The sequence below is a fragment of the Salmo salar genome, chromosome ssa19, assembly GCF_905237065.1.
Source record: "Salmo salar chromosome ssa19, Ssal_v3.1, whole genome shotgun sequence".
In the NCBI taxonomy this organism is placed as follows: domain Eukaryota; kingdom Metazoa; phylum Chordata; class Actinopteri; order Salmoniformes; family Salmonidae; genus Salmo; species Salmo salar.
This window is the reverse complement of record NC_059460.1, coordinates 24,390,165-24,417,538: the sequence shown is the minus strand read 5'-3', so window position 1 is coordinate 24,417,538 and position 27,374 is coordinate 24,390,165. Positions and strand designations below refer to the sequence as shown.

At 41.9% G+C, this 27,374-nt stretch overlaps 1 protein-coding gene across 1 annotated transcript in view; it reads right to left on the bottom strand.

Annotated features, from left to right (window-relative positions):
• Window positions 1-21,133: 21,133 nt before the first annotated feature.
• The window catches only part of LOC123729048 (succinate--hydroxymethylglutarate CoA-transferase-like), a 63,266-nt gene continuing 57,025 nt past the window's right edge, over window positions 21,134-27,374 (bottom strand). The window contains exon 10 of the mRNA XM_045702883.1: window positions 21,134-21,218. Within this exon, the coding sequence (XP_045558839.1) occupies window positions 21,134-21,218 (85 nt within the window). The remainder of the gene's footprint in view (window positions 21,219-27,374) is intronic.

The following is a 27,374-nucleotide window of genomic DNA, read 5'->3' as shown; positions in this document are numbered from 1 at the left end:
TTCTGGGATATCGCATTTCCACGTCCGGGGTGGAGATGGAATGTGACCGCATTACGGCCGTGCGTAATTGGCCGACTCCCACCACGGTCAGGGAGGTGCAGCGATTCTTGGGTTTTTGCCAACTACTATCGGAGGTTTATCCGGGGTTTTGGGCAGGTGGCGGCTCCCATTACCTCACTGATGAAGGGGGGCCCGGTGCGGCTGCGGTGGTCGGCGGACAGGGCCTTTAGCCGGCTGAAGGCTCTGTTCACCGATGCGCTGGTGTTGGCGCATCCGGATCCCTCTTTGCCATTCATACTAGAGGTGGATGCGTCCGAGGCTGGGGTGGGAGCTGTGCTATCACAACGCTCGGGCGCGCCACTGAAGCTTCACCTCTGCGCTTTCTTCTCTAAGAAGTTAAGTCCAGCGGAGTGTAACTATGACGTGGGGGACAGGGAGTTGCTGGCTGTGGTAAAAGCCCTGAAGGTGTGGAGACATTGGCTTGAGGGGGCGCGTCACCCTTTTCTCATCTGGACCGACCACCGTAACCTGGAGTACATCCGGGCGGCGAGGAGATCGATCCCTCGTCAAGCCAGGTGGGCGATGTTCTTTATGAGATTTCAGTTCACAATCTCGTACATCCCAGGTTCCCGGAACACTAAGGCCGACGCACTGTCTCCATGACCCTGAGGAACGGTCCGCCGAGCCCACCCCCATACTTCCAGCCTCCTGCCTGGTGGCACCGGTGGTCTGGGAGGTGGATGCGGATATCGAGTGGGCGTTACGGGCGGAACCCACTCCTCCTCAGTGTCCCGTGGGTCGTAAGTACGTCCCGCTCGGTGTTCGCGATCGATTGATTTGGTGGGTGAACACGCTACCCTCCTCGGGTCACCCGGGGATTAAGCGTACGGTGCATGGTCTTAGTGGGAAATACTGGTGGCCCAAATTGGTGAGGGACGTGAGGCGCTATGTCTCCTCCTGTTCGGTGTGCGCCCAGAGTAAGGCTCCTAGGCATTTGCCTAGAGGGAAATTACAGCCCCTCCCAGTTCCACAGCGACCATGGTCCCACCTGGCGGTGGATTTCCTCACTGATCTCCCGCCGTCTCAGGGCAACACCACGATCCTGGTCGTTGTGGACCGGTTCTCTAAGTCCTGCCGTCTGCTCCCTTTACCCGGTCTTCCTACAGCCCTGCAGACCGCGGAAGTACTATTCACCCACGTTTTCCGGCACTACGGGGTGCCTGAGGACATCGTTTCGAATCGAGGTCCCCAGTTCACATCCCGGGTGTGGCGTGCATTTATGGAGCGACTGGGGGTCTCGGTCAGTTTGACCTCAGGTTTTCACCCCGAAAGTAATGGGCAGGTGGAGAGGATAAACCAGGATGTGGGCAGGTTTCTGCGGTCCTACTGCCGGGACCGGCCAGGGGAGTGGGCGAGGTTCGTGCCGTGGGCCGAGTTAGCTCAGAACTCTCTTCGCCACTCCTCGACCAATCTGTCACCTTTTCAATGTGTGTTGGGTTATCAGCCGGTCCTGGGGCCCTGGCATCAGAGCCAGACGGAGGCCCCTGCGGTGGAAGACTGGGTCCAGCGCTCAAGGGAAACCTGGAACGCCGTTAACCTGTTGGGGATAGGGGGCAGTATTTGCACGGCTGGATAAAAAACGTACCCGATTTAATCTGGTTACTACTCCTGCCCAGTAACTAGAATATGCATATAATTATTGGCTTTGGATAGAAAACACCCTAAAGTTTCTAAAACTGTTTGAATGGTGTCTGTGAGTATAACAGAACTCCTATGGCAGGCCAAAACCTGAGAAGATTTCAAGCAGGAAGTGGCCTGTCTGAGAAGTAGTGTTTCATCTTGGCTCTTTTTATTGTAGACTCATGATCTGTGCAATAACGTGACACTTCCTACATCGTCCATAGGGTCTCAGAGCCCGGGAAAACGTTGAACGATATCGAGGCAGGCTCTGGCTGAAACACTTTATCGCTTTTGGCAAGTGGCCACTCAGAGTACTATGGGCTTAGGCGCGTGCCCGCTTCGACCGAATGGTTTCTTTTCCTTTGTCTGTTTATCAAAACGCAGATTCCCGGTCGGAATATTATCGCTTTTTTATGAGAAAAATGGCATAAAAATTGATTTTAACCTGTTAGGGCTAGGGGGCAGTATTGACACGGCTGGATAAAAAAACATACCCGATTTAATCTGGTTACCACTCCTACCCAGTAACTAGAATATGCATATACTTATTACATATGGATAGAAAACACCCTACATTTTCTAAAACTGTTTGAATGGTGTCTGTGAGTATAACAGAACTCATTTGGCAGGCAAAACCCTGAGACATTTTCTGACAGGAAGTGGATAACTGATGTGTTGTATTACCTTTAAACCTATCCCATTGAAAAACACAGGGGCTGAGGAATATTTTGGCACTTCCTATTGCTTCCACTAGATGTCACCAGCCTTTACAAAGTGTTTTGAGTCTTCTGGAGGGAGATCTGACCGAACAAGAGCCATGGAACGATGATGGCCCATTAGACACCTGGCGCGCGAGTTCATGTTGGGTACCCTCGTTCCAATACGTTATAAAAGAGTATGCATTCGTCCACCTTGAATATTATTCATGTTCTGGTTAAAAAAGGCCCTAATGATTTATGCTATACAACGTTTGACATGTTTGAACGAACGTAAATATATTTTTTCCCCTCGTTCATGACGAGAAGTCCGGCTGGCTTAGATCATGTGCTAACAAGACAGAGATTTTTGGACATAAATGATGAGCTTTTTTGAACAAAACTACATTCGTTATGGACCTGTGATACCTGGAAGTGACATCTGATGAAGAGAATCAAAGGTAATGGATTATTTACATAGTATTTTCGATTTTAGATCTCCCCAACATGACGACGTCTAGTCTGTATCGCAACGCGTATTTTTCTGGGCGCAGTGCTCAGATTATTGCAAAGTGTGATTTCCCAGTAAGGTTATTGTTAAATCTGGCAAGTTGATTGCGTTCAAGAGATGTAAATCTATAATTCTTTAAATGACAATATAATATTTTACCAATGTTTTCTAATTTTAATTATTTAATTTGTGACGCTGACTTGACTGCCGGTTATTGGAGGGAAACGATTTCCTCAACATCAATGCCATAGTAAAACGCTGTTTTTGGATATAAATATGAACTTGATAGAACTAAAAATGCATGCATTGTCTAACATAATGTCCTAGGAGTGTCATCTGATGGAGATTGTAAAAGGTTAGTGCATCATTTTAGCTGGTTTTATGGTTTTGGTGACCCTGTCTTTGAATTGACAAAACATTACACACAACTCTTGTAAATGTACTGTCCTAACATACTCTAAATTTATGCTTTCGCCGTAAAACCTTTTTGAAATCGTAAAACGTGGTTAGATTAAGGAGATGTTTATCTTTCAAAGGGTGTAAAATAGTTGTATGTTTGAAAAATTTGAATTTTGACATTTATTTGGATTCAAATTTGCCGCTCTTGAAATGCTGTTGATGGAGTGCACCACGGGTGGCACGCTAGCGTCCCACCTAGCCCATAGAGGTTAAACAGCGGTTGACATGCTTCGAAGTACGGTAATGGAATATTTAGAATACTTTTGTCACGAATTGCGCCATGCTCGTCACCCTTATTTAGCCTTTACGATAGTGTCTAGAACGCACGAACAAAACGCCGCTGTTTGGATATAACGATGGATTATTTTGGACCAAACCAACATTTGTTATTGAAGTAGAAGTCCTGGGAGTGCATTCTGACGAAGACAACAAAGGTAAGAACATTTTTCTTATAGTAAATCTGACTTTGATGAGTGCTAAACCTGCTGGGTGTCTAAATAGCTAGCCCTGTGATGCCGGGCTATCTACTGAGAATATTGCAAAATGTGCTTTCACCGAAAAGCTATTTTAAAATCGGACATATCGAGTGCATAGAGGAGTTCTGTATCTATAATTCTTAAAATAATTGTTATACTTTTTGTGAACGTTTATCGTAAGTAATTTAGTAAATTCACCGGCAGTGTTCGGTGGGAATGCTAGTCACATGCTAGTCACATGCTAATGTAAAAAGCTGGTTTTTGATATAAATATGAACTTGATTGAACAAAACATGCATGTATTGTATAACATAATGTCCTAGGGTGTTCATCTGATGAAGATCATCAAAGGTTAGTGCTACATTTAGCTGTGGTTTGTGTTTATGTGACATTATATGCTAGCTTGAAAAATGGGTGTCTGATTATTTCTGGCTCGGTACTCTGCTGACATAATCTAATGTTTTGCTTTCGTTGTAAAGCCTTTTTGAAATCGGACAGTGTGGTTAGATTAACGAGAGTCTTATCTTTAAAATGGTGTAAAATAGTCATATTTTTGAAAAGTTGAAGTAATAGCATATCTAAGGTATTTGAATAACGCGCCACGGGATTCAACTGGCTGTTGAGTAGGTGGGACGCAAGCGTCCCACCTAGCCCATAGAGGTTAACATTGTGTTCGCGGATGTGCCGAATTGTACTGCTTATCTTGACGATGTGGTGATTCATTCGTCTACTTGGTCTGATCATCTCGCCACCTTGAAAAGTGTGTTTCAGCGGTTGGAGAATGCTTCTTTAACCCTCAATTTGGCCAAGTGTGAGTTTGGGAAGGCTACAGTGACTTACTTAGGGAAACAAGTGGGACGAGGTCAAGTGCGCCCAGTAACTGGCAAAGTGGAAGCAATTGTTGCTTTTCCTGCTCCCACGACTCGCCGCCAGTTGCGCAGATTCCTGGTGATGGTAGGTTACTATCGTGCGTTCTGTAAGAATTTCTCGACGGTAGTAGCTCCCCTTTCATCTCTGCTTAGTCCGAAGGTACCATTTAAGTGGTCCCAGGACTGTAACTATGCTTTTGAGTCCGCTAAAGCGCTACTTTGTAGTGCCCCAGTGCTTGCCGCCCCCAACTTTGACAAACCTTTTAACTAGGCGCTGAAAAGTTGCAGGTGCATTACACATTCCAAAGGGCATCACAATGTATTGTACGAAGTTATCTGGCGTAACGAAAGCCGAGATGTCAGAAGCTCAAGAGGTCAGAGGCACCTGCCAATAACCTTTTAGCAAATCTAACTTACTAACGTAAGCAGCAGAGCCAATTCTATCAATGCAGTCATCTAAGCGAGGTAGAGGAAAAGAATCAGACTTTGTAATGGCATTTACTTGACGATAGTCCGTACATAAGTGAGACGTACCGTCAGGCTTAGGAACAAGAATACACGGGGAACTCCAGGAGCTGTTACTGGGTTTTGCCATGTCATTCTGTAATAAATAAGCTACCTCACTTTTCATTACCTCCCTTTTCTTTGCATTAACCCGGTACGGATGCTGACTTATAGGAGCAGCGTTCCCCACATCCACGTCATGTTCCAAGATGGACGTGTGACTTGGAACATACTGAAACACATTTAGAAAACTGTTTATCAATAGGATAAGATCCTTAGTTTGATCTTTATCCAAATGTTCCATTTGAGAGGGTAACTTTTTCAGCATCTCTGAATTACATAAGTGTTCACACTGCTGTAACGTATGGCGTAACTCCAACCCGTCCTCCTTATCCTCCTCTAGGTCCCAGCCAGGCTTCAGCACCACCACAGCCACACTGGAGACGGCGGGCTGGACCGGCTTACTTGAGGAACTGTTCTGAGAATCACACACATAATATGCTTTCAGCATGTTAACATGACACACTCGGGAAGAACGCCTCCGATCTGGGGTCTTTATCACATAATTGGTGTCACTGAGTTTCTTTTCCACAAGATATGGTCCAGAAAAACATGCTGACGGAGATGAGCCAGTTATTGGCAACAAAACTAAAACTTGATCCCCTGGTGCAAAAGAACGGCCAACAGCCTTTTTGTCATAATGCAACTTCATGCGTTTTTGAGTAGAGGAGAGAGACTTTTGGGCTAACACACAGGCAGCGTGCAGTCTCTCCCGCATCTTACTGACATAATCCAACACATTTTTAGGGGCGCTACTGGGTGTAGGAGATAAGATATGCTCCTTCAAAACTTTCAGCGGACCCCGTGGGGTGTGTCCAAACACAAGGTCAGCAGGGCTGAACCCTAAGGACTCTTGTATTGTTTCCCTAATAGCAAATAGGACAAAGGGCACCCCCTCATCCCAATCGGTACTGGTATCCATGCAATACTTGCGTAGCATTGCCTTTAGCGTCTGATGCCAGCGTTCGAGAGCCCCTTGACTCTCTGGATGATACGGACTGGAGACCTGATGGGAAATACACAGCGTCTTTAACACATTAGAGAACAGCTTTGACATAAAGTTGGATCCCTGATCAGTTTGGATTACTTTAGGGAGTCCAAACGTAGAGAAGAACTTCACTAGTGCCTTCACCACAGTCTTAGCCGTTATTGTACGGAGAGGAATAGCCTCTGGGTATCGAGTAGCACTGCACATTATTGTTAGTAAGAACTGGTTACCTGACCTGGTTTTCAGCAATGGACCTACACAATCAATTATCACTTTTTCAAACGGTTCCCCCACCACAGGAATCGGGCAGAGCGGCGCACGAGGAACTGTTTAATTCGCTTTCCCAGTGAGTTGACATACGTGGCATGTTTTACAAAATTGGACGTCGTCAGACTTCAAACCTGGCCCAAAAAAAGTGTCGAAGGACTTGGTTATAAGTCTTCGTGATCCCTAAGTGTCCGGACCACGCCTGGTCATGGGCGAGTGACAACACCTGCTGTCGGAACGGTGTAGGAACAACCACTTGACACACTTCACTCCAGTCACTTACGGTGCCATGAGCTGCCCATTTACGCATCAAAACTCCTGCATCCATAAAGTAGGCAGTCTCCTTAGTTTTAGCTTCCTCAGTGGAAATTACCGAAGCAAAACACTTGCGAAGACTGATGTCTCCCTTTTGACATTCAATCACCTTCTCGGGGGTGACAGACAAAACAATGTCATGTAATTGGGGTGCGATTTCGCTTTCCCCTGCCTTAGTTTTTACGGGGGTAAAAACTGTCGGCATTGCAGAAGGAATACTCGGTGCATTGTCTTCTACCTCAACCTTCTTAAAAATGGAACTAGCCAAATCCACCACATCTCCTAGCTTGCGAGATTGTGCCCTCATTAACCTGTTGGGGCTAGGGGGCAGTATTTTCACGGCTGGATAAAAAAACGTACCCGATTTAATCTGGTTACTAATCCTACCCAGTAACTACAATATGCATATACTTATTATATATGGATAGAAAACACCCTAAAGTTTCTAAAACTGTTTGAATGGTGTCTGTGAGTATAACAGAACTCATTTGGCAGGCAAAACCCTGAGACATTTTCTGACAGGAAGTGGATACCTGATGTGTTGAATTACCTTTAAGCCTATGCCATTGAAACACACAGGGGTTGATTAATGTTTTGGCACTTCCTATTGCTTCCACTAGATGTCACCAGCCTTTACAAAGTGTTTTGAGTCTTTTACTGTGAGATCTGACCGAACAAGAGCTTTGGAACGGTGATGGCCGATTAGACTCTGGTGCGCGAGTTCATGTTGGGTACCCTCGTTCCAATACGTTATAAAAGAGAATGCATTCGTCCACCTTGAATATTATTCATGTTCTGGTTAAAAAAGGCACTAATGATTTATGCTATACAACGTTTGACATGTTTGAACGAACGTAAATATATTTTTTCCCCTCGTTCATGACGAGAAGTCCGGCTGGCTTAGATCATGTGCTAAGAACACGGAGCTTTTTGGACATAAATGATGAGCTTTTTTGAACAAAACTACATTCGTTATGGACCTGGGATCCTGGAAGTGACATCTGATGAAGAGAATCAAAGGTAATGGATTATTTACATAGTATTTTCGATTTTAGATCTCTCCAACATGGCCGTTTGTCTGTATAGCAAAGCGTATTTTTCTGGGCGCAGTGCTCAGATTATTGCAAAGTGTCATTTCCCAGTAAGGTTATTTTACAATCTGGCAAGTTGATTGCGTTCAAGAGATGTAAATCTATAATTCTTTAAATGACAATATAATATTTTACCAATGTTTTCTAATTTTAATAATTGAATTTGTGGTGCTGACTTGACTGCCGGTTATTGGAGGGAAACGATTTCCTGAACATCAACGCCATAGTAAACCGCTGTTTTTGGATATAAATATGAACTTGATAGAACTAAAAATGCATTTATTGTCTAACATAATGTCCTAGGAGTGTCATCTGATGGAGATTGTTAAAGGTTAGTGCATCATTTTAGCTGGTTTTATGGTTTTGGTGACGCCTGTCTTTGAATTGACAAAACATTACACACAGCTATTGTCAATGTACTCTCCTAACATAATCTAACTTTATGCTTTCGCCGTAAAAACTTTTTGAAATCGGACAACGTGGTTAGATTAAGGAGATGTTTATCTTTCAAAGGGTGTAAGATAGTTGTATGTTTGAAAAATTTGAATTTTGACATTTATTTGGTTTCAAATTTGCCGCTCTTGAAATGCACCTGCTGTTGATAGGGTGCACCACGGGTGGCACGCTAGCGTCCCACATAGCCCCAAGAGGTTTTAACATACAAGCTGGAAAAACATGTGGAAATGCTTGAACCAATTTCTCATCTGTAGTTCTGATTTCTGGGTTGTCTACTACCTCTAACACAGGAGTGACGTTACCACCAGCGATATCATTCCCTAGTAACAATGTGACTCCTTTTACTGGCAGTGTAGACACTACACCAACACGGAAACGTCCTGATACCAAGTCTGACACTAAGTGGACCCAGTGTAATGGTACAGGTACTGTTTTTGTCTCTATCTCCTGTAATATGACATGTGAGCCACAATACGTTTCAGGAGACCAGGGTAAAGCATCAGTAGCAATTACTGACTGTGCAGCCCCGTGTCTCGTAAGATTTGTATCGGCTTTTGATCAGCTTGTTCTCCTGTTAAGGAAACACAACCGGCAGATATAAACAGAGCATAGACAGGATACGGTTTCTCAAATGCTGAATCAATATCTCAGTCCAACGGACGAGCCATAGACTTTACTAAACCCACACTTTTCATTTTTGGGGACGGTGACAGGGACTGTTTCGGTTTATTTTTCAAAACCGGGCAGTCCGCAATCACATGACCCTTTTGGTGACAGTAAAAACATTCACGGATTTCATGAAAATGCTTAGGGTTGTCAGAGGAAAAGCGACCTGAACGAGGCACTGATGATGTAATCGTTCGGCCTTCAAAACAAGGTGCACCAAAGACAGTCTTGTGTGTCAAAGCGTACTCATCTGCCAACACTGCTGCCTGGGCCAATGTCACCGCTTTCTGTTCATTTAAATGAACTACAATTCTATCAGGGAGGTTGCTTTTAAAATCCTCCAACAGAATCAACTCCCGAATATTGGCAAAGGTGTTAGCTTTGCTGTCTGAACACCAGCGATTAAACAGAGACTCTTTGTCCCTTGCAAACTCAGCAAAAGTATGGTGAGATGTTTTTTTGTGGTTCCTGAAGTGCTGTCTATAAGCTTCAAGCACCAACTCATAAGCTCACAACACGGTAGTTTTAACTGTATCATACTGTAAACTGTCTTCCAGGGAGAGAGCAGCTACTACTTCCTGGGCTTTCCCAGACAATTTACATTGTAACAGGAGCGGCCAAACCTCGGCTGGCCAATGTAGCACAGCGGCCACACGCTCAAAGCAGAGAAATAGGAATCAACTTCCGACTCTCGGAATGGAGGGACTAACGCTATATTTTCACTTACATCAAAGTGGGCTTGATGATAAGCAGTTTGTGGAGTCGCATTGAAGCCAGCGTCTAGCTCCAGTTTCTCACCTCCTTTTCCTTTTCAATTTCCATTTACCTAATTTCAAGTTCAAACTTCATCTGTCTCTCTTTATCTTTTTGCTCCATTTCTAACCGGGTCGGCCTCACCTTCAGCCTAGCGGTCCCGCCTGAACGACCTGAAGCAGAAGATAAAGGATCTTGCAATGAGAGAATTCATTCTCTCATTAAACCCTCCCTGACTAGCACCAAAATCTCAGCCTTTAGGGCTTTCTCAGGGATAACAAATCCATAATGGTCAGCTACAGCTAAAAGGTCTGCTTTCCGAAACCTCACCAAAGAATCAATAGAGGGCGCTTCAAAAAACTTGGAGATGGCTGTGGCAGCCATCTTGTACACAGAAGTCCACTGAACACACAAACTAAACAAGTCATCCAAACTCACAACCTACCATCACACCTCAATCACCAATCACAGAGAGCTCAGTGCAGCAGGGTCCGGTGGGTTTAATGAAATCCCGGATGAGCCCCCATTATGTTATGCACGCCTCTAGAAAGGGGGAACGTAACAGGAAACCATACACAAAATGTATCATTTTACCAAATATTTAGGAAGAGGTCATCATTTCATTGAGTCTTTGAAGGAAGAAACCACATGGTAAAAGTGGTAAGCAAGTTAGGTCCAGAAAATGGATTTTCACCAAGTCAAATGAATGTGTAGTGTTGGAGGTTTCATGATGCTTATATATAAACCAAAGTACAGTAGGTCAGTTTAAGGTTGTTCTATACATCAGTTGGGTTCTCTATAAGCTTCAATATGAGGTCCTAAACCTAGCATGAAAGTGCATCCTTGTAGCTGTGTGGGCTAACATAACATTATTGAATGAGGAAAGATGAGCCAAAGGTTGAGCCAATGGCAAGTTGAGCAAATATATGTGTGTTCTTCCCAGGCATAATGCAAGGCATTATCGCTGGGATATGAGGTAATAACAGGGCCTGGCTTATCCTCTTGACGGTCGCCTAAGATAGGGGGCGCTACAGCGATTTTTGAAAAAAATACATGCCCATTTTAAACGGCCTCCTACTCAAACTCAGAAGCTAGGATATGCATATAATTAATAGTTGTGGATAGAAAACACCCTAAAGTTTCTAAAACGGTTTGAATGGTGTCTGTGAGTATAACAGAACTCATATGGCAGTCAAAACCCCAAGACAGATCGTAACAGGATGTGGAATTCTGAATTGCGGACTCAACTTCAGCACTTTGCCTATAAATCACACCGTGAGCTATGGTTCATTGAGCACTTCCTATTGCTTCCACTACATGTCCCCAGTCTTTACAAAGTGGTTTGAGTCGTCTACTGTGAAAACTGACTGAAAGAGGGGCTGTTGATCTTGGTCACATGGGGAGGGCCGTCACCATTATGACGCGGGCGCCCCTGGCTACCCTCCCCTTTCGAAACGTTTTGAAAGTCAATGCAACCGTCCCCATGGAATATTATTGAAGCTCTGGTTGAAAAAGGCCCTAAAGATTTATGTTATACAACGTTTGACATGTTTGAACGAACTTAAATATTTTTTTTTTGCATTTTGGTGAGAGAGAGAAGTCCCGCGCACGACTGTACATTTGGAGAAGCCTTCAGAACGCGCTAACAACAAGAAGCTATTGGGACATAAATGATTAACTTTTCTGAACGAAAATACATTTGTTGTGGACCTGGGATTCCTGGAAGTGCCTTCTGATGAAGATAATCAAAGGTAAGGGATTATTTACAATAGTATACAAGAGTAGATTTGCTATTCGATTGTTCCAAGATGGCGTTGAGCTGTAACGGTAGCCTATTTTTCTGAGTATCGCATCCCCTTTTATCGCAAAGTGTGATTACCCAGTAAAGTTCTTTTTAAATATGGCATTGCGGGTGCTTTCACGAGATGTTAATCTATAATTCTTAGAATGACAATATTACATTTTAAAAATGTTTTCGAATAGTAATTAAGTAAATTGTAGCGCTGTTTCACCGGATGCATTTGAGGGAAAATAGTTTCTCAACGTCACGTGCCGATGTAAAATGCTGTTTTTATATATAAATATGAACTTTATCGAACAAAAGAATACATGTATTGTGTAACATGATGTCCTAGGAGTGTCATCTGATGAAGATTGTCAAAGGTTAGTGCTGCATTTAGCTGTTTTTTGGTTATTTGTGATGCATGTGGTTGGTCGGAAAATGGCTATGTGAATACTTTGACGATATACTCCTCTAACATAATGTTTTGCTTTTGCTGTAAAGCCTTTTTGAAAACGGACAACGTGGTTCGATTCAGGAGAGGTGTATCTATAAAACGATATAAAATAGTCCTATATTTGAAAAAAATAATATTTTTTTTCTATTGTTCGGTTATGAATATGGCGAAATTATTTTACGCTGGATGTTGATCCCGCATACGGGACAGAGAACTTCAAGAGTTATGTTAACCTGTTTAGGATAGGGGGCAGTATTGACACGGCTGGATAAAAAACGTACCCGATTTAATCTGGTTACCACTCCTACCCAGTAACTAGAATATGCATATACTTATTACACATGGATAGAAAACACCCTAAAGTTTCTAAAACTGTTTGAATGGTGTCTGTGAGTATAACAGAACTCATTTGGCAGGCAAAAACCTGACAAGGTTTCATGCAGGAAGTGGCCTGTTTGACAAGGTGTCGTTCTTCTTGTCTCTGTTTATTGAAGAGTGAGGATCTTAGCTGTCCCGTGACACTTCCTACGGCTGCCATAGGGTCTCAGAAGGCGGCAAAAAGCTGAATCGTGGCTTTGCAGGCTCTGGCTGAAAAAAAGTAGCGCGTTTGGGTAGTGGCTGGTTACAGTACTGTGAGACTCAGGCGCGTGCCCGCGTCGCCCGAAAGCTTTGTTTACTTTCCTCAGTTTAGCTAAATGGACATTCCCGGTCGGAATATTATCGCTTTTCTACGAGAAAAATTGCATAAAAATGGATTTTAAACAGCGGTTGACATGCTTCGAAGTACGGTAATGGAATATTTAGATTTTTTTTGTCACGAATTGCACCATGCGCGCGACCCTGATTTACCATTTCAGATAGTGTCTGGGACGCACGAACAAAACGCCGCTATTCGGATATAACGATGGATTATTTTGGACCAAACCAACATTTGTTATTGAAGTAGCAGTCCTGGGAGTGCATTCTGACGACGACAACAAAAGGTAATCAAACTTTTATAATAGTAAAGCTGATATTGGTGAGTGCTAAACTTGCCGGGTGTCTAAATAGCTAGCCCGTGATGCCTGGGCTATGTACTTAGAATATTGCAAAATGTGCTTTCACCAAAAAGCTATTTTAAAATCGGACATATCGAGTGCATAGAGGAGTTCTGTATCTATAATTCTTAAAATAATTGTTATGCTTTTTGTGAACGTTTATCGTGAGTAATTTAGTAAAATGTTAGCGAATTCCCGGAAGTTTGCGGGGGTATGCTAGTTCTGAACGTCACATGCTAATGTAAAAAGCTGTTTTTTGATATAAATATGAACTTGATTGAACAAAACATGCATGTATTGTATAACATAATGTCCTAGGGTTGTCATCTGATGAAGATCATCAAAGGTGAGTGCTGCATTTAGCTGTCTTCTGGGTTTTTGTGACATTATATGCTAGCTTGAAAAATGGGTGTCTGATTATTTCTGGCTTGGTACTCTGCTGACATAATCTAATGTTTTGCTTTCGTTGTAAAGCCTTTTTGAAATCGGACAGTGTGGTTAGATTAACGAGGGTCTTGTCTTTAAATAGCTGTAAAATAGTCATATGTTTGAGAAATTGAAGTAATAGGATTTTTAAGGTTTTTAAAATCGCGCCACAGGCTGCAAGTGGCTGTTACGTAGGTGGGACGAATTCGTCCCGCCTAGCCCATAGAGGTTAAAAGTGTAAAAAATAAGTACAAATTGTACTTAAGCCATCCCCGGGGAAAGTTGTGCCAAGAGACCACTTTTTTATGTTATGAGTAAGTTGTTTTCAAAACTGTAATGTTTACATGAATTCTGATTACACACAACAACCTGAAATATATGTAGATGTCTTTGTTAGAAATAATACTTCAAACACATCTGTAAATTATACGAATGTTAGGCACATGAAGAGGGTTCGAACAGGAACACAATTCAGTAAACAGCAGTGAAGGATGAATTGGCTTGAGTGAAAGAATATTGTACTAACTTATCTATGTTCAAAGTGTAATGTTGGGAAATCCCTGATCTGCATTGCCACAGAACAAAATGTGTTTTAATGATCAAACAAATCCAAAACGCGCATTCGTTCAGTGGAAAATAATGACAATTTGGATAGAGCAGGGCCCTCTGCTCGACTGAAAAGTTATGGTAGTTAGAATCCAACTGAGACTGACAGTAGTTCCAGCTAGAAGGAACTTTGCCTTAGTGGCATGACACACATTATAGCCTTCAAAATTATACTGAACAAAAATATAAACGCAACATTCAAAAATGTCATTGATTTTACTGAGTCACAGTTCATATAAGGAAATCATTCAATTTAAATAAATTCATTAGGCCACTAAGGCAGCCATGGGTGGGCCTCCTCCACTGGGGAGCCAGGCCCACCCACTGGGGAGCCAGGCCTAGACAGAAATAGTTTTTCCACCAAAAAAGGCTTTATTACAGACAGAAATAGTCCTCAGTTTCATCAACTGTTCGAGTGGCTGGTCTCAGACTGTAAATAAAATGGAATAGTAAAACATAAATAAAAATTGTCCTGTTTTGAAGGCTGGTGAGCTAAGTTTTCAACTCTCCTCACAAACACTTTCTCCCAGCCAAATAATTGTGCAATTTTCAGTGGGGGTTAATCAAATTCAACAATTACGCTATAAAAATGATCTTCCATGGTAGGTACCCAATAATTGAAATTGTAGAAGTGTATGAAAAGTATTCCTGCACACCATATTTTACCTCTGCACATGTATTGTTAATGTTTTGGTTAGAGACCAAGACCAGTCCAAGACCGGTGTCTAATATGCTTGGAAAGTGGAGACATCATAGAATGTAAAAGAAATTGCTGGAGACACCTTGCGGTATTCGAGACACTGTCATGCTTGCTAGCAAAGACATTTGCAGTGGCTAATTAACTGTAAATCCGTAAACACGGGCACCCTCATAGATACCTGCCCTATAAATACACTTCTACTGTCTTCAACCAGGATCTCAGCGATCACTGCCTCATTGCCTGCATCCGTAATGGGTCCGCGGTCAAACGGCCACCCCCATCACTGTGAAACACTCCCTAAAACACTTCAGAGAGCAGGCCTTTTTAACCTCTCTAGGGTATGTGGGACGAAATCGTTCCACCTACTCAACAGCCAGTGTAATCCCGTGACGCGATATTCAAATACCTTAGAAATGCTATTACTTCAATTTCTCAAACATATGACTATTTTACAACATTTTAAAGACAAGACTCTCGTTAATCTAACCACACTGTCGATTTCAAAAAGGCTTTACAACGAAAGCAAAACATTAGATTATGTCAGCAGAGTACCCAGCCAGAAATAATCAGACACCCATTTCTCAAGCTAGCATATAATGTCACATAAACCCAAACCACAGCTAAATGCAGCACTAACCTTTGATGATCTTCATCAGATGACACTCCTAGGACATTATGTTATACAATACGTGCATGTTTTGTTCAATCAAGTTCATATTTATATCAAAAACCAGCTTTTTACATTAGCATGTGACGTTCAGAACTCGCATACCCACCGCAAACTTCCGGTGAATTTACTAAATCACTCACGATAAACGTTCACAAAAAACATAACAATTATTTTAAGAATTATAGATACAGAACTCCTCTATGCACTCGATATGTCTGATTTTAAAATAGCTTTTTGGTGAAAGCACATTTTGCAATATTCTAAGTACATAGCCCGGCATCACAGGGCTAGCTATTTAGACACCCGGCAAGTTTAGCACTCACCAATATCAGATTTACTATTATAAAAATTGGATTACCTTTTGTTGTCTTCGTCAGAATGCACTCCCAGGACTGCTACTTCAATAACAAATGTTGGTTTGGTCCAAAATAATCCATCGTTATATCCGAATTGCGGCGTTTTGTTCTTGCGTTCCAGACACTATCTGAAAGGGTAAATAAGGGTCGCGCGCATGGCGCAATTCGTGACAAAAAAAATCTAAATATTCCATTACCGTACTTCGAAGCATGTCAACCGCTGTTTAAAATCCATTTTTATGCCATTTTTCTCGTAAAAAAGCGATAATATTCCGACCGGGAATGTCCATTTAGCTAAACAGAGGAAAGTAAACAAAGCTTTCGGTCGACGCGGGCACGAGCCTGAGTCTCACAGTACTGTAACCAGCCACTACCCAAACGCGCTACTTTGTTTCAGCCAGAGCCTGCAAAGCCACGATTCAGCTTTTTACCGCCTTCTGAGACCCTATGGCAGCCGTAGGAAGTGTCACGGGACAGCTAAGATCCTCACTCTTCAATAAACAGAGACAAGAAGAACGACACCTTGTCAGACAGGCCACTTCCTGCATGAAACCTTGTCAGGTTTTTGCCTGCCAAATGAGTTCTGTTATACTCACAGACACCATTCAAACAGTTTTAGAAACTTTAGGGTGTTGTCTATCCATATGTAATAAGTATATGCATATTCTAGTTACTGGGTAGGAGTGGTAACCAGATTAAATAGGGTACGTTTTTTATCCAGCCGTGAAAATACTGCCCCCTAGCCATAACAGGTTAAATAAGCATGCCCCATTCCCAAAAAATTGAACTAAGAACAGATATAGCCCTTGGTTAACCTCTATGGGCTAGGTGGGACGCTTGCGTCCCACCTACTCAACAGCCAGTGTAATCCCGTGGCGCGTTATTCAAATACCTCAAAAATGCAAAAACTTCAATTTTTCAATCATATGACTATTTTACACCATTTTAAAGACAAGACTCTCGTTAATCTAACCACACTGTCCGATTTCAAAAAGGCTTTACAACGAAAGCAAAACATTAGATTATGTCAGAAGAGTACCCAGCCAAAAATAATCAGACCCATTTTTCAAGCTAGCATATAATGTCACAAAAAACAAAACCACAGCTAAATGCAGCACTAACCTTTGATGATCTTCATCAGATGACAACCCTAGGACATTATGTAAATACAATACATGCATGTTTTGTTCAATCAAGTTCATATTTATATCAAAAACCAGCTTTTTACATTAGCATGTGACTAACATGTGACTAGCATTCCCACCGAACACTGCCGGTGAATTTACTAAATTACTCACGATAAACGTTCACAAAAAACATAACAATTATTTTAAGAATTATAGATACAGAACTCCTCTATGCACTCTATGTCCGATTTTAAAATAGCTTTTCGGTGAAAGCACATTTTGCAATATTCTCAGTAGATAGCCCGGCATCACAGGGCTAGCTATTTAGACACCCAGCAAGTTTAGCACTCACCAAAGTCAGATTTACTATAAGAAAAATGTTATTACCTTTGCTGTTCTTCGTCAGAATGCACTCCCAGGACTTCTACTTCAATAACAAATGTTGGTTTGGTCCCAAATAATCCATTGTTATATCCAAACAGCGGCGTTTTGTTCGTGCGTTCAAGACACTATCCGAAAGGGTAAATAAGGGTGGCGAGCATGGCGCATTTCGTGACAAAAAAATGCTAAATATTCCATTACCGTACTTCGAAGCATGTCAACCGCTGTTTAAAATAAATTTTTATGCCATTTTTCTCGTAAAAAAGCGATAATATTCCGACCGGGAATCTGCGTTTAGGTAAACAAACGAAAGAAAATAAAGCATGGGGTCGACTCGGGCACGCGCCTAAACCCATAGTACTCTGATCGGCCACTTGCCAAAAGCGATAATGTGTTTCAGCCAGAGGCTGCCTCGATATCGTTCTGCTTTTTCCCGGGCTCTGAGAGCCTATGGGAGCTGTGGGAAGTGTCACGTTATAGCAAAGATCCTCAGTCTTCAATAAAAAGAGCCAAGATGAACAAACACTTGTCAGACAGGCCACTTCCTGCATGGAATCTTCTCAGGTTTTGGCCTGCCATATGCGTTCTGTTATACTCACAGACACCATTCAAACAGTTTTAGAAACTTTAGGGTGTTTTCTATCCAAAGCCAATAATTATATGCATATTCTAGTTACTGGGCAGGAGTAGTAACCAGATTAAATCGGGTACGTTTTTTATCCGGCTGTGTCAATACTGCCCCCTAGCCCTAACAGGTTAACTCCAGACTTGACTGCCCTTGACCAGCACAAAAACATCCTGTGGCGTATTGCATTAGCGTCGAATAGCCCTCGCGATATGCAACTTTCCAGGGAAGTTAGGAACCAATATACACAGGCAGTTAGGAAGCAAAGGGTAGCTTTTTCAAACAGAAATTTGCATCCTGTAGCACAAACTCCAAAAGGTTCTGGGACACTGTAAAGTCCATGGAGAATAAGAGCACCTCATCCCAGCTCCCCACTACACATAGGCTAGGAAACACTGTCATCACCGATAAATCTACAATAATTGAGAATTTCAATAAGCATTTTTCTACGGCTGGACTTGCTTTCCACCTGGCTACCCCTACTCCGGTCAGCAGCTCTGTGCCCCCCAGAGCAACTTGCCCAAGCCTCCCCAATCCAGATAGCTGATGGTTTCCTTAAAGAGCTGCAAAATCTGGACCCCTACAAATCAGCTGGGCTAGACAATCTGGACCCTCTCTTTCTAAAATAATCTGCTGCAATTGTTGCAACCCCTATTACTAGCCTGTTCAAACTATCTTTTGCATTGTCTGAGATCCCTAAAGACTGGAAAGCTGCCGCGGTCATCCCCCTCTTCAAAGGGGGAGACACTCTTGACCCAAACTGTTACAGACCTATATCTGTCCTAACCTTCCTTTCTAGAGTCTTCAAAAGCCAAGTTAACAAACAGATCACCGACCATTTTGAATCCCACCGTACCTTCTCCGCTAAGCAGTCTGATTTGCGAGCTGGTCATGGGTGCACCTCAGCCTCGCTCATGGTCCTAAACAATATCATAACCGCCATCTATAAAAGACAATACTGTGCAGCCGTCTTCATCGACCTGGCCAAGGCTTTAAACTCTGTCAGTCACCGCATTCTTATCAGCAGACTCAGCAGCCTTGGTTTCTCAAATGACTGCTTCGGCTGGTTCACCAACTACTTCTCAGACAGAGTTCAGTGTGTCAAATCGAAGGGCCTGTTGTCCGCACCTCTTGCAGTCTCTATGGGGTGCCACAGGGTTCAATTCTCGGGCTGACTCTTTTCTCTGTATACATCAATGTCGTCACTCTTGCTGCTATTGATTCGCTGATCCACCACTACGCAGACGACACCATTCTGTATACTTCTGGCCCTTCTTTGGACACTGTATTAACAAACCTCTAGATGAGCTTCAATGCCATACAACACTCCTTCAGTGGCCTCCAACTGCTATTAAATGCAAGTAAAACTATATGCATGGTCTTCAACCGATCGCTGCCTGCACCGCCCGCCCGTATAGCATCACTACTCTGGACGGTTCTGACTTAGAATATGTGGACAACTACAAATACCTAGGTGTCTGGTTAGACTGTAAACTCTACTTCCAGACTCACATTAAGCATCTCCAATCCAAAATTAAATCTAGAATCGGCTTCCTATTTCACAACAAAGCCTCCTTCACTCATGCTGCCAAACATACCCTCGTAAAACTGACTATCCTACCGATCCTTGACTTTGGCGATGTCATTTACAAAATAGCCTCCAACACTCTACTCAGCAAATTGGATGCAGTCTATCACAGTGCCATCCGTTTTGTCACCAAAGCCCCATATACTACCCACCACTGCGACCTGTATGCTCTCGTTGGCTGCCCCTCGCCTAATTTTCTTCACCAAACCACTGGCTCCAGGTCATCTATAAGTCTTTACAAGGTAAAGCCTCGCCTTATCACAGCTCTCTGGTCACCATAGCAGCAGCCACACGTAGCACGTGCTCCATCAGGTATATTTCACTGGTCATCTCCAAAGCCCACTCCCCCTTTGGCCGCCTTTCCTTCCAGTTCTCTGCTGCAAATGACTGGAACGAATTGCAACAATCACTGAAGCTGGAGTCTTAGATCTCCCTCACTAACTTTAAGCATCAGCTGTCAGAGCAGCTCATAGATCATTGCACCTGTACAAAGCCCATCTGTAAACATCCCACCCAACTACCTCATCCCCCATATTGTTATTTATTTTTTAGCTCCTTTACACCCCAGTATCTCTACCCGCACATTCATCTTCTGCACATCTGTCATTCCTGTGTTTAATATCTAAATTGTAATTATTTCGCCACTATGGCCTATTTATTGCCTTACCTCCTTAATCTTACTACATTTGAATATACTGTATATAGTTTTTTCTATTGTGTTATATACTGTATGTTTGTTTATCCCATGTGTAACAGTGTTGTTTGTGTCGCACTGCTTGCTCTATCTTGGCCAGGTTGCAGTTGTAAATGAGAACTTGTTCTCAACTGGCCTACCTGGTTAAATAAAGGTGAAATAAAATAAATAAGTGAATTGTTTCACCTCACAGATAGGCAAGATGCTTAGCTAGCCAGCTAAAATTGTTTACAGTAAGTTATAGGTCTGCTCGATAAGGGCAAAAATCTATTTCTGATTTTTTTTAACCAAATGTTGCTATTGTGATTTGACTTGCGAAATACAGTAGATCAAAACTTTGTTGAACTCATAGAAATATAATGATTTATATTATGAAGGAAAGTAGAAAAGCCGCACTGTTCTTGTTTGTAAAAATCTGTTAACTGCAATTTACCTAACAGAACAGCATGCACATTTATAGTGAATCTAACAGCGAGGAGGAGCTTGGTGTGTGTGGGAAGGAGAGAGGGAGAGAAGACAAACAGAGTGTAACTATAAAAAACGAACATTACACCCAGCTGAGTGACGTTTCAAAATATTGCATGAGATATGGATCTCTTGTGATATGGATATTGCACACTTAGATGTGAATTTGATTCATTTTACAGCTTTACTAAGTTAGTGTAGAAGCTATTGCTATCTGTCTCCAAAAATGATGGGTGTCTCCAGTTGTGTTGACATTTTTTACCATTTTGTTTCCATGCGTATCCACTTTCTAAGCGTATTGGAATCCTTTGCAACCGATTAAGCAACCGACCTCAAAGACCCAGGAAAAAGCCATTAGACTGGAGGGGTTTCATGAATGAAGGAAACCTGGATGTGAGGATAGCATGCTAGTTGCACTGCACCTGATATTCTCATGGGCTGTTCCCCCATCTCCTGGCCTCCTTCCCAGAGTTGAGGTAATTTGTAACAATGTGTGTGAAACAAGCCACCTGAGAGAGTAAGAGAGTGAGATAATTTTTATTGTTTATTTCACTTTTGTATATTATTTCACTTTTGTATATTATCTATCTCACTTGCTTTGGCAATGTTAACATACGGTATGTTTCCCATGCCAATAAAGCCCCTCGAATTGAGAGAGAGAGGGAGGGGTGGGGGGGTTTAAATCTATGACCTGTCAGCAAGCTCATTACACCCTGCTTTATAGTGAGTCCAGTTAACTTACACAGCACTTAGATGTGAAAGGAAGCAACAGCTCCACCTCATCTTGCAACATGCTTCACTCCATTTTTCTTTATCGCTCACTAAATAGCACCTGTCCAGTTGTAGGACCACTTAAGGTATCAAATTAATTTACCTAAAAATAATTTGATGAAATTTGATTGAATTTGGCCTTACTGCTATTAGCCCATAGAAACGCATTGAATTCAAGTTTTATGCATGAATAAACAGATAGTCCCCCCCAAAAAAATCAAAAGGAAGTTTGTTCTGAAGTGTCTGTCCTATATCTGAGCGATAAGAAAGACCAGGAAACTATTTTCTTCCATGTATTTAACCCCTTAATTAGGCACTAAACTGTCTTAGTTTAACTAGGTCTTTCCTTGTAGCACTGGACCACACGACAGGACAATATTCAAGAGAAATTGCCAAGAAACTGAAGATCTCGTACAACGCTGTGTACTACTCCCTTCACTGAACAGAGCAAATTGGCTCTAACCAGAATAGAAAGAGCAGTGGGAGGCTCGGGTCCACAACTGAGCAAGAGGACAAATACATTAGAGTGTCTAGTTTGAGAAACAGACGCTTCACAAGTCCTCAACTGGTAGCTTCATTAAATAGTACCCACAAAACACCAGTCTCAAGGTCAACAGTGAAGAGGTGACTCTGGGATGCTGGCCATCTAGGCAGAGTTGCAAAGAAAAAGCTATATCTCAGTCTGGCCAATACAATGAAAAGATTAAGATGGGCAAAAGAACACAAACACTGGACAGAGGAACTCTGCCTAGAAGGCCAGCACCCCAGAGTCGCCTCTTCACTGTTGACGTTGAGACTGGTGTTTAACTGTTGAGCAAGAGGTGATTTAATCCTCTAACCGCTAGAGAGTGTCCGAAGTTAGGGGGTGTTCGATCTTGGGGGGAAATTAGCTAAGTAAACAATGAACCATAATCCCAACTCATGACGTTACTACCCTGCATGAATCTGCAGGTAGCTAACCAACCAGGTTCAATGTTAACTAGCTAACATTAGGCTATAACTAGCCAAGCAAATGGCTCTGAGATATGAATAATAAGATCATACAAGTAACTTTAGCCCCCCCAAAAAACGTTTTTTATTTTAAAAAAAGATTACGTTCAAGTGGCTCTCATGTGAAGTAGTGACCCGCTACATACGCCTAGTTTCCTGAAACGGGTCACATACAGTCCCACAGTTGACAGTGCATGTCAGACCAAAAAACAAACCATGAGGTTGAAGGAAATGATTTTCATTAAGCTGTCTGCTCAAGAGGAAGCTTCTTACTGTAACCAGTGCTTGTAATCTGGTTCAGGTTATTACCTACCAGGGTGTTTACAAACACTACAAGAACAAGATTATCCACATGTATCGATCACATTTTTACTAATGCTGTAGAACTTTGTTCTAAAGCTGTATCCGTACCCATTGGATGCAGTGATCACAATATAGTGGCTATATCCAGGAAAGCCAAAGTACCAACAGCTGGGCTTAAAATAGTATATAAAAAGATCATACTAAATACTTTGCTGTGACTCTTATGTGGATGATGTTAAAAAATATTTGTTGGTTTAATGTGATTAATCAGAAGCATCCAGAAGCTGCACTTGATTCATTTATGAAGTTGCTTCTTCCAATTATTGTTAACATGCACCTATTAAGAAACTGACTGTTAGAACTGTTAAGGCTCCATGGATTGACGAGTAATTGAAAAACTGCATGGTTGAAAGAGATGGAGCAAAAGGAGTGGCTAATAAGTGTAGATGTACATCTGACTTACTGCAAATTGAGAAATGATGTGACTAAACAAGACAAAAAGAAGAAGAAACTGTATTATGAAGCCAAAATCAATGATATAAGGAATGTTGGGGTATGAACGAAGGAGGGCTAGGGGTTACGATACCTGGCATTGGAGGAGTAGGGATAGGCTGGCGGAGAAGATGCCAAATTTCCTCTATATGCTCCTCTTGCTGGGTTAGGTTCCGCTGTAGCTCCGCTGAATCCATTACATTTTTAGGTGAGGTATTCTGTAATGAATACTCATGGAGAAAAAGGTGTAGATTCACACGCAGAGCATGGAAAATGTTTATTAAGCCTTTGCAGAAGGCAGGAATCGTGATCACAGGCAGGGAATGGTCAAACACAGGTAGGCAGTGAAAAACAAACAATACCTCACAACCATACAAACAGAAATAACTAAATAGGGAGCTGGTGAGAAACCAACACAGGTGAAATCAATGAACAAAAATGAAAGACAGGGCTTCATTCCAGAACACAAAGAAACAGGGCTACGTTCAAGAACACAAAGAAAATTAACACAATGTTGACTAAGAAAAGAAAAGCAGAACCTTACAGATAGCCTACATTTGTTTGATCAATAGGACTGTAAAGTTCCCAAATGTAAGATGACTCCCATGGTATTTAGCTACATATTTGCAGACATCCATTCAAGTGTATTATGTGGCTTTTGCGAATGCGTTCTAATGATATAACGTCACGTTGTTGCAACTGCCTGTAAACACACAGTCCAGGTCAAAGTGAATGATGGCAGGCCCTTGTGGCAAATGGCTTGTTTGCTGTAGGCCTACTGTAGCGCTGATTGGCTATGGCGCACCTGTCTGCATAGATTCAGGTCCTCGACGAGACAGTTGTTTTTATTAGGTTTTGTTTACTGCAGTGTCTATTAATTGTCAGGAAGCATATAATTTCACATAAACCCAAACCACAGCTAAATGTAGCACTACCCTTTGATGATCTTCATCAGATGACACACCTAGGACATTATGTTATACAATACATGCATGTTTTGTTCAATCAAGTTCATATTTATATCAAAAACCAGCTTTTTACATTAGCATGTGACGTTCAGAACTAGCAAACATCCGGTGAATTTACTAAATTACTCACGATAAACGTTCACAAAAAACATAACAATTATTTTAAGAATTATAGATACAGAACTCCTCTATGCACTCAATATGTCCGATTTTAAAATAGCTTTTCGGTGAAAGCACATTTTGCAATATTCTCCGTAGATAGCCCAGCCATCACGGAAAGCCATTTAGACACCGACCAAGTTTAGCCCTGACCAAAGTCAGATTTACTATTACAAAAGTTTGATTACCTTTGTTGTCTTCGTCGGAATGCACTCCCAGGACTGCTACTTCAATAACAAATGTTGGTTTGGTCCAAAATAATCCATCGTTATATCCAAATAGCGGCGTTTTGTTCGTGCATTCAAGACACTATCCGAAGTGTAAATAAGGGTCACGAGCATGGCGCAATTCGTGACAAAAAAAATCTAAATATTCCATTACCGTACTTCGAAGCATGTCAACCGCTGTTTAAAATCAATTTTTATGCAATTTTTCTCGTAAAAAAGCGATAATATTCCGACCGGGAATCTGCGTTTAGGTAAACAGACGAAAGAAAACATAGCATGGGGTCGACGCGGGCACGCGCCTGAGTCTCACAGTACTGTAACCAGCCACTACCCAAACGCGCTACTTTTTTTCAACCAGAGCCTGCAAAGCCACGATTCAGCTTTTTGCCACCTTCTGAGAGCCCATGGGAGCCGTAGGAAGTGTCACGTAACAGCAGAGATCCTCTGTAATGGATAGAGATAATCAAGAAGGGCAAGAAATTGTCAGACAGGGCACTTCCTGCATGGAATCTTCTCAGGTTTTGGCCTGCCAAATGAGTTCTGTTATACTCAAAGACACCATTCAAACAGTTTTAGAAACTTTGGAGTGTTTTCTATCCAAAGCTAATAATTATATGCATATTCTAGTTTCTGGGCAGGAGTAATAATCAGATTAAATCGGGTACGTTTTTTATCCGGCTGTGAAAATACTGCCCCCTAGCCATAACAGGTTAAACCATTCAAGTGTTGCTTTAGCAGTATGCTTTGGGTCATTGTCCTGCTGGAAGGTGAACCTCCGGCCCCGTCTCAAATCTCTGGAAGACTGAAAGAGGTATCCACTGAAGAATTTCCCTGTATTTAGTGCCATCCATCATTCCTTCAATTCTGACCAGTTTCCCAGTCCCTGCCTATGAAAAACATCCCCACAGCATGATGCTGCCACCACCACGCTTCACTGTGGAGTTTTCTTAAAATTTTTTATTTTACCTTTATTTATACAGGTTTTTCTCATTGAGATAATATCTCTTTTCCAAGAGAGACCTGGTCCAATAGCAGCAGGGTGAACAACATTTCAGACAAAACAACTTACATACACTAACACAACATTAAGCAAAACTGTAAACACACATACAGTACAACAATGACATATTACATTAAAACCACAAACATCTTGACTAAAAACAGCTGGCCTAAAAACAATTACACTCTACTATTATATATGTATCGATCAAGTGCTTAAACTCCACCAACAAAACTAGATCATCACATTTTCAAATGTTCAGGAGAGAATTCCAGGACCACGGTGCTAAGTAACTACAACTATTTCTACCATGACCTGTTCTAATTTTTGGTACTGTTAGAAGCAAATCAGAATGGGACCGTAATTGATATTTATTTACTGACCTGACTAAAAAAGAACAGAGATAAAATGGCATTTTACCCCATATGGCCTTATAAATCAGTGTATACCAGTGTTTAAGCCTACGGTGTCAAAAGCCTTCGACAAATCAATAAAAACAGACACACAATGTAACTTCTTATCAAGAGCACAGTGGATGTCATTTAAAACCTTCAATGTTGCTGAAACAGTGCTGTGGCCAGACCTAAAACCTGATTGCATTCCATTTAAGATGTTGTTTTCTTGGAAGTAGGTCTTTAGCTGCCTACTAACTAAGGACTCCAGTACCTTTGATATAACAGACAATTTTGATATGGGTCGATAGTTGTCAAGTAGCAAGGGATCGCCACCTTTCATGAGAGGCAGTACAAAAGCAGATTTCCATAACTTGGGGATTTCCTTAACATCAAGCGTAAGGTTAAAAATACATGTTAAGGGGGAGCAATGATGTCTGCGGCTAGGTGTAGGAGGCGGGGGTCTAGTTCATCAGGGACAGGGGATTTGTTTTAATCAATTGCTTTCAGGGCTTTACACACTTCTGAAACAGAGAAGGATGAAAAAGAGAACCTGGTGAAGGAGTGCACAGGGGTGTCAGGTAAATTTATAGAGGGCTCAATTATACCTTTGACCTTTTCAAATAAACTGCCTTTATCTAAAAACAAAATGCTGGTTCAAGGCTTTCAGAATGGAGGTTCTCTCATTTACAATCTGTGTGTCGACCAACAATTGTTTAGGAAGCTGTGTATCTTTTCTGCACTCCAAACCTTTCACTACTTGCCAAAATTTGGATGGATTATTTACATTTTGTGAAGTAGATTTCAGGTAGTGGTCTGCATTCAATTTACGGATCCTAGCCACACCCATATTTCGAAGATGTTTAAAAGCCATCCAATCATCTGCCAAACCAGTCCTTCTTGCTTTAGCCCACATAGCATTTCGTTCCCTTATGATTGTTGTAAGTTCCCTAGTAAACCAAGGGTTCTCTCTGCCCTTAATCCTGAATTTTTAAAAAGGGGCATGCCTATTGCATATATCCTGGAATGCGTTGTGGAAGTAAGAAAAGGCGTTTATCATCAGGGATTAACATCAGGGATTAATTATATTCTATTCCATTCAATGCCAGATACATCATGTAAAAAACCTTGAATATCAAACCGCTTCCAGTTTCTTTTCGTAATAACACGTGGAGATTGCCATCTCTCACACAGGCAATAGCACAGTGATCACTTATGTAATTTGCAAAAATACCAGAAGCATTAAAACGATGACAAGTATTGGTTAAGATCAAATCAATCAAAGAGGATTTCAGAGGATATTTTATATTCAACCTAATTACACTGTTGACAATCTGAGTGAGATTGTAGGTATTGCACAGAATTTTAAG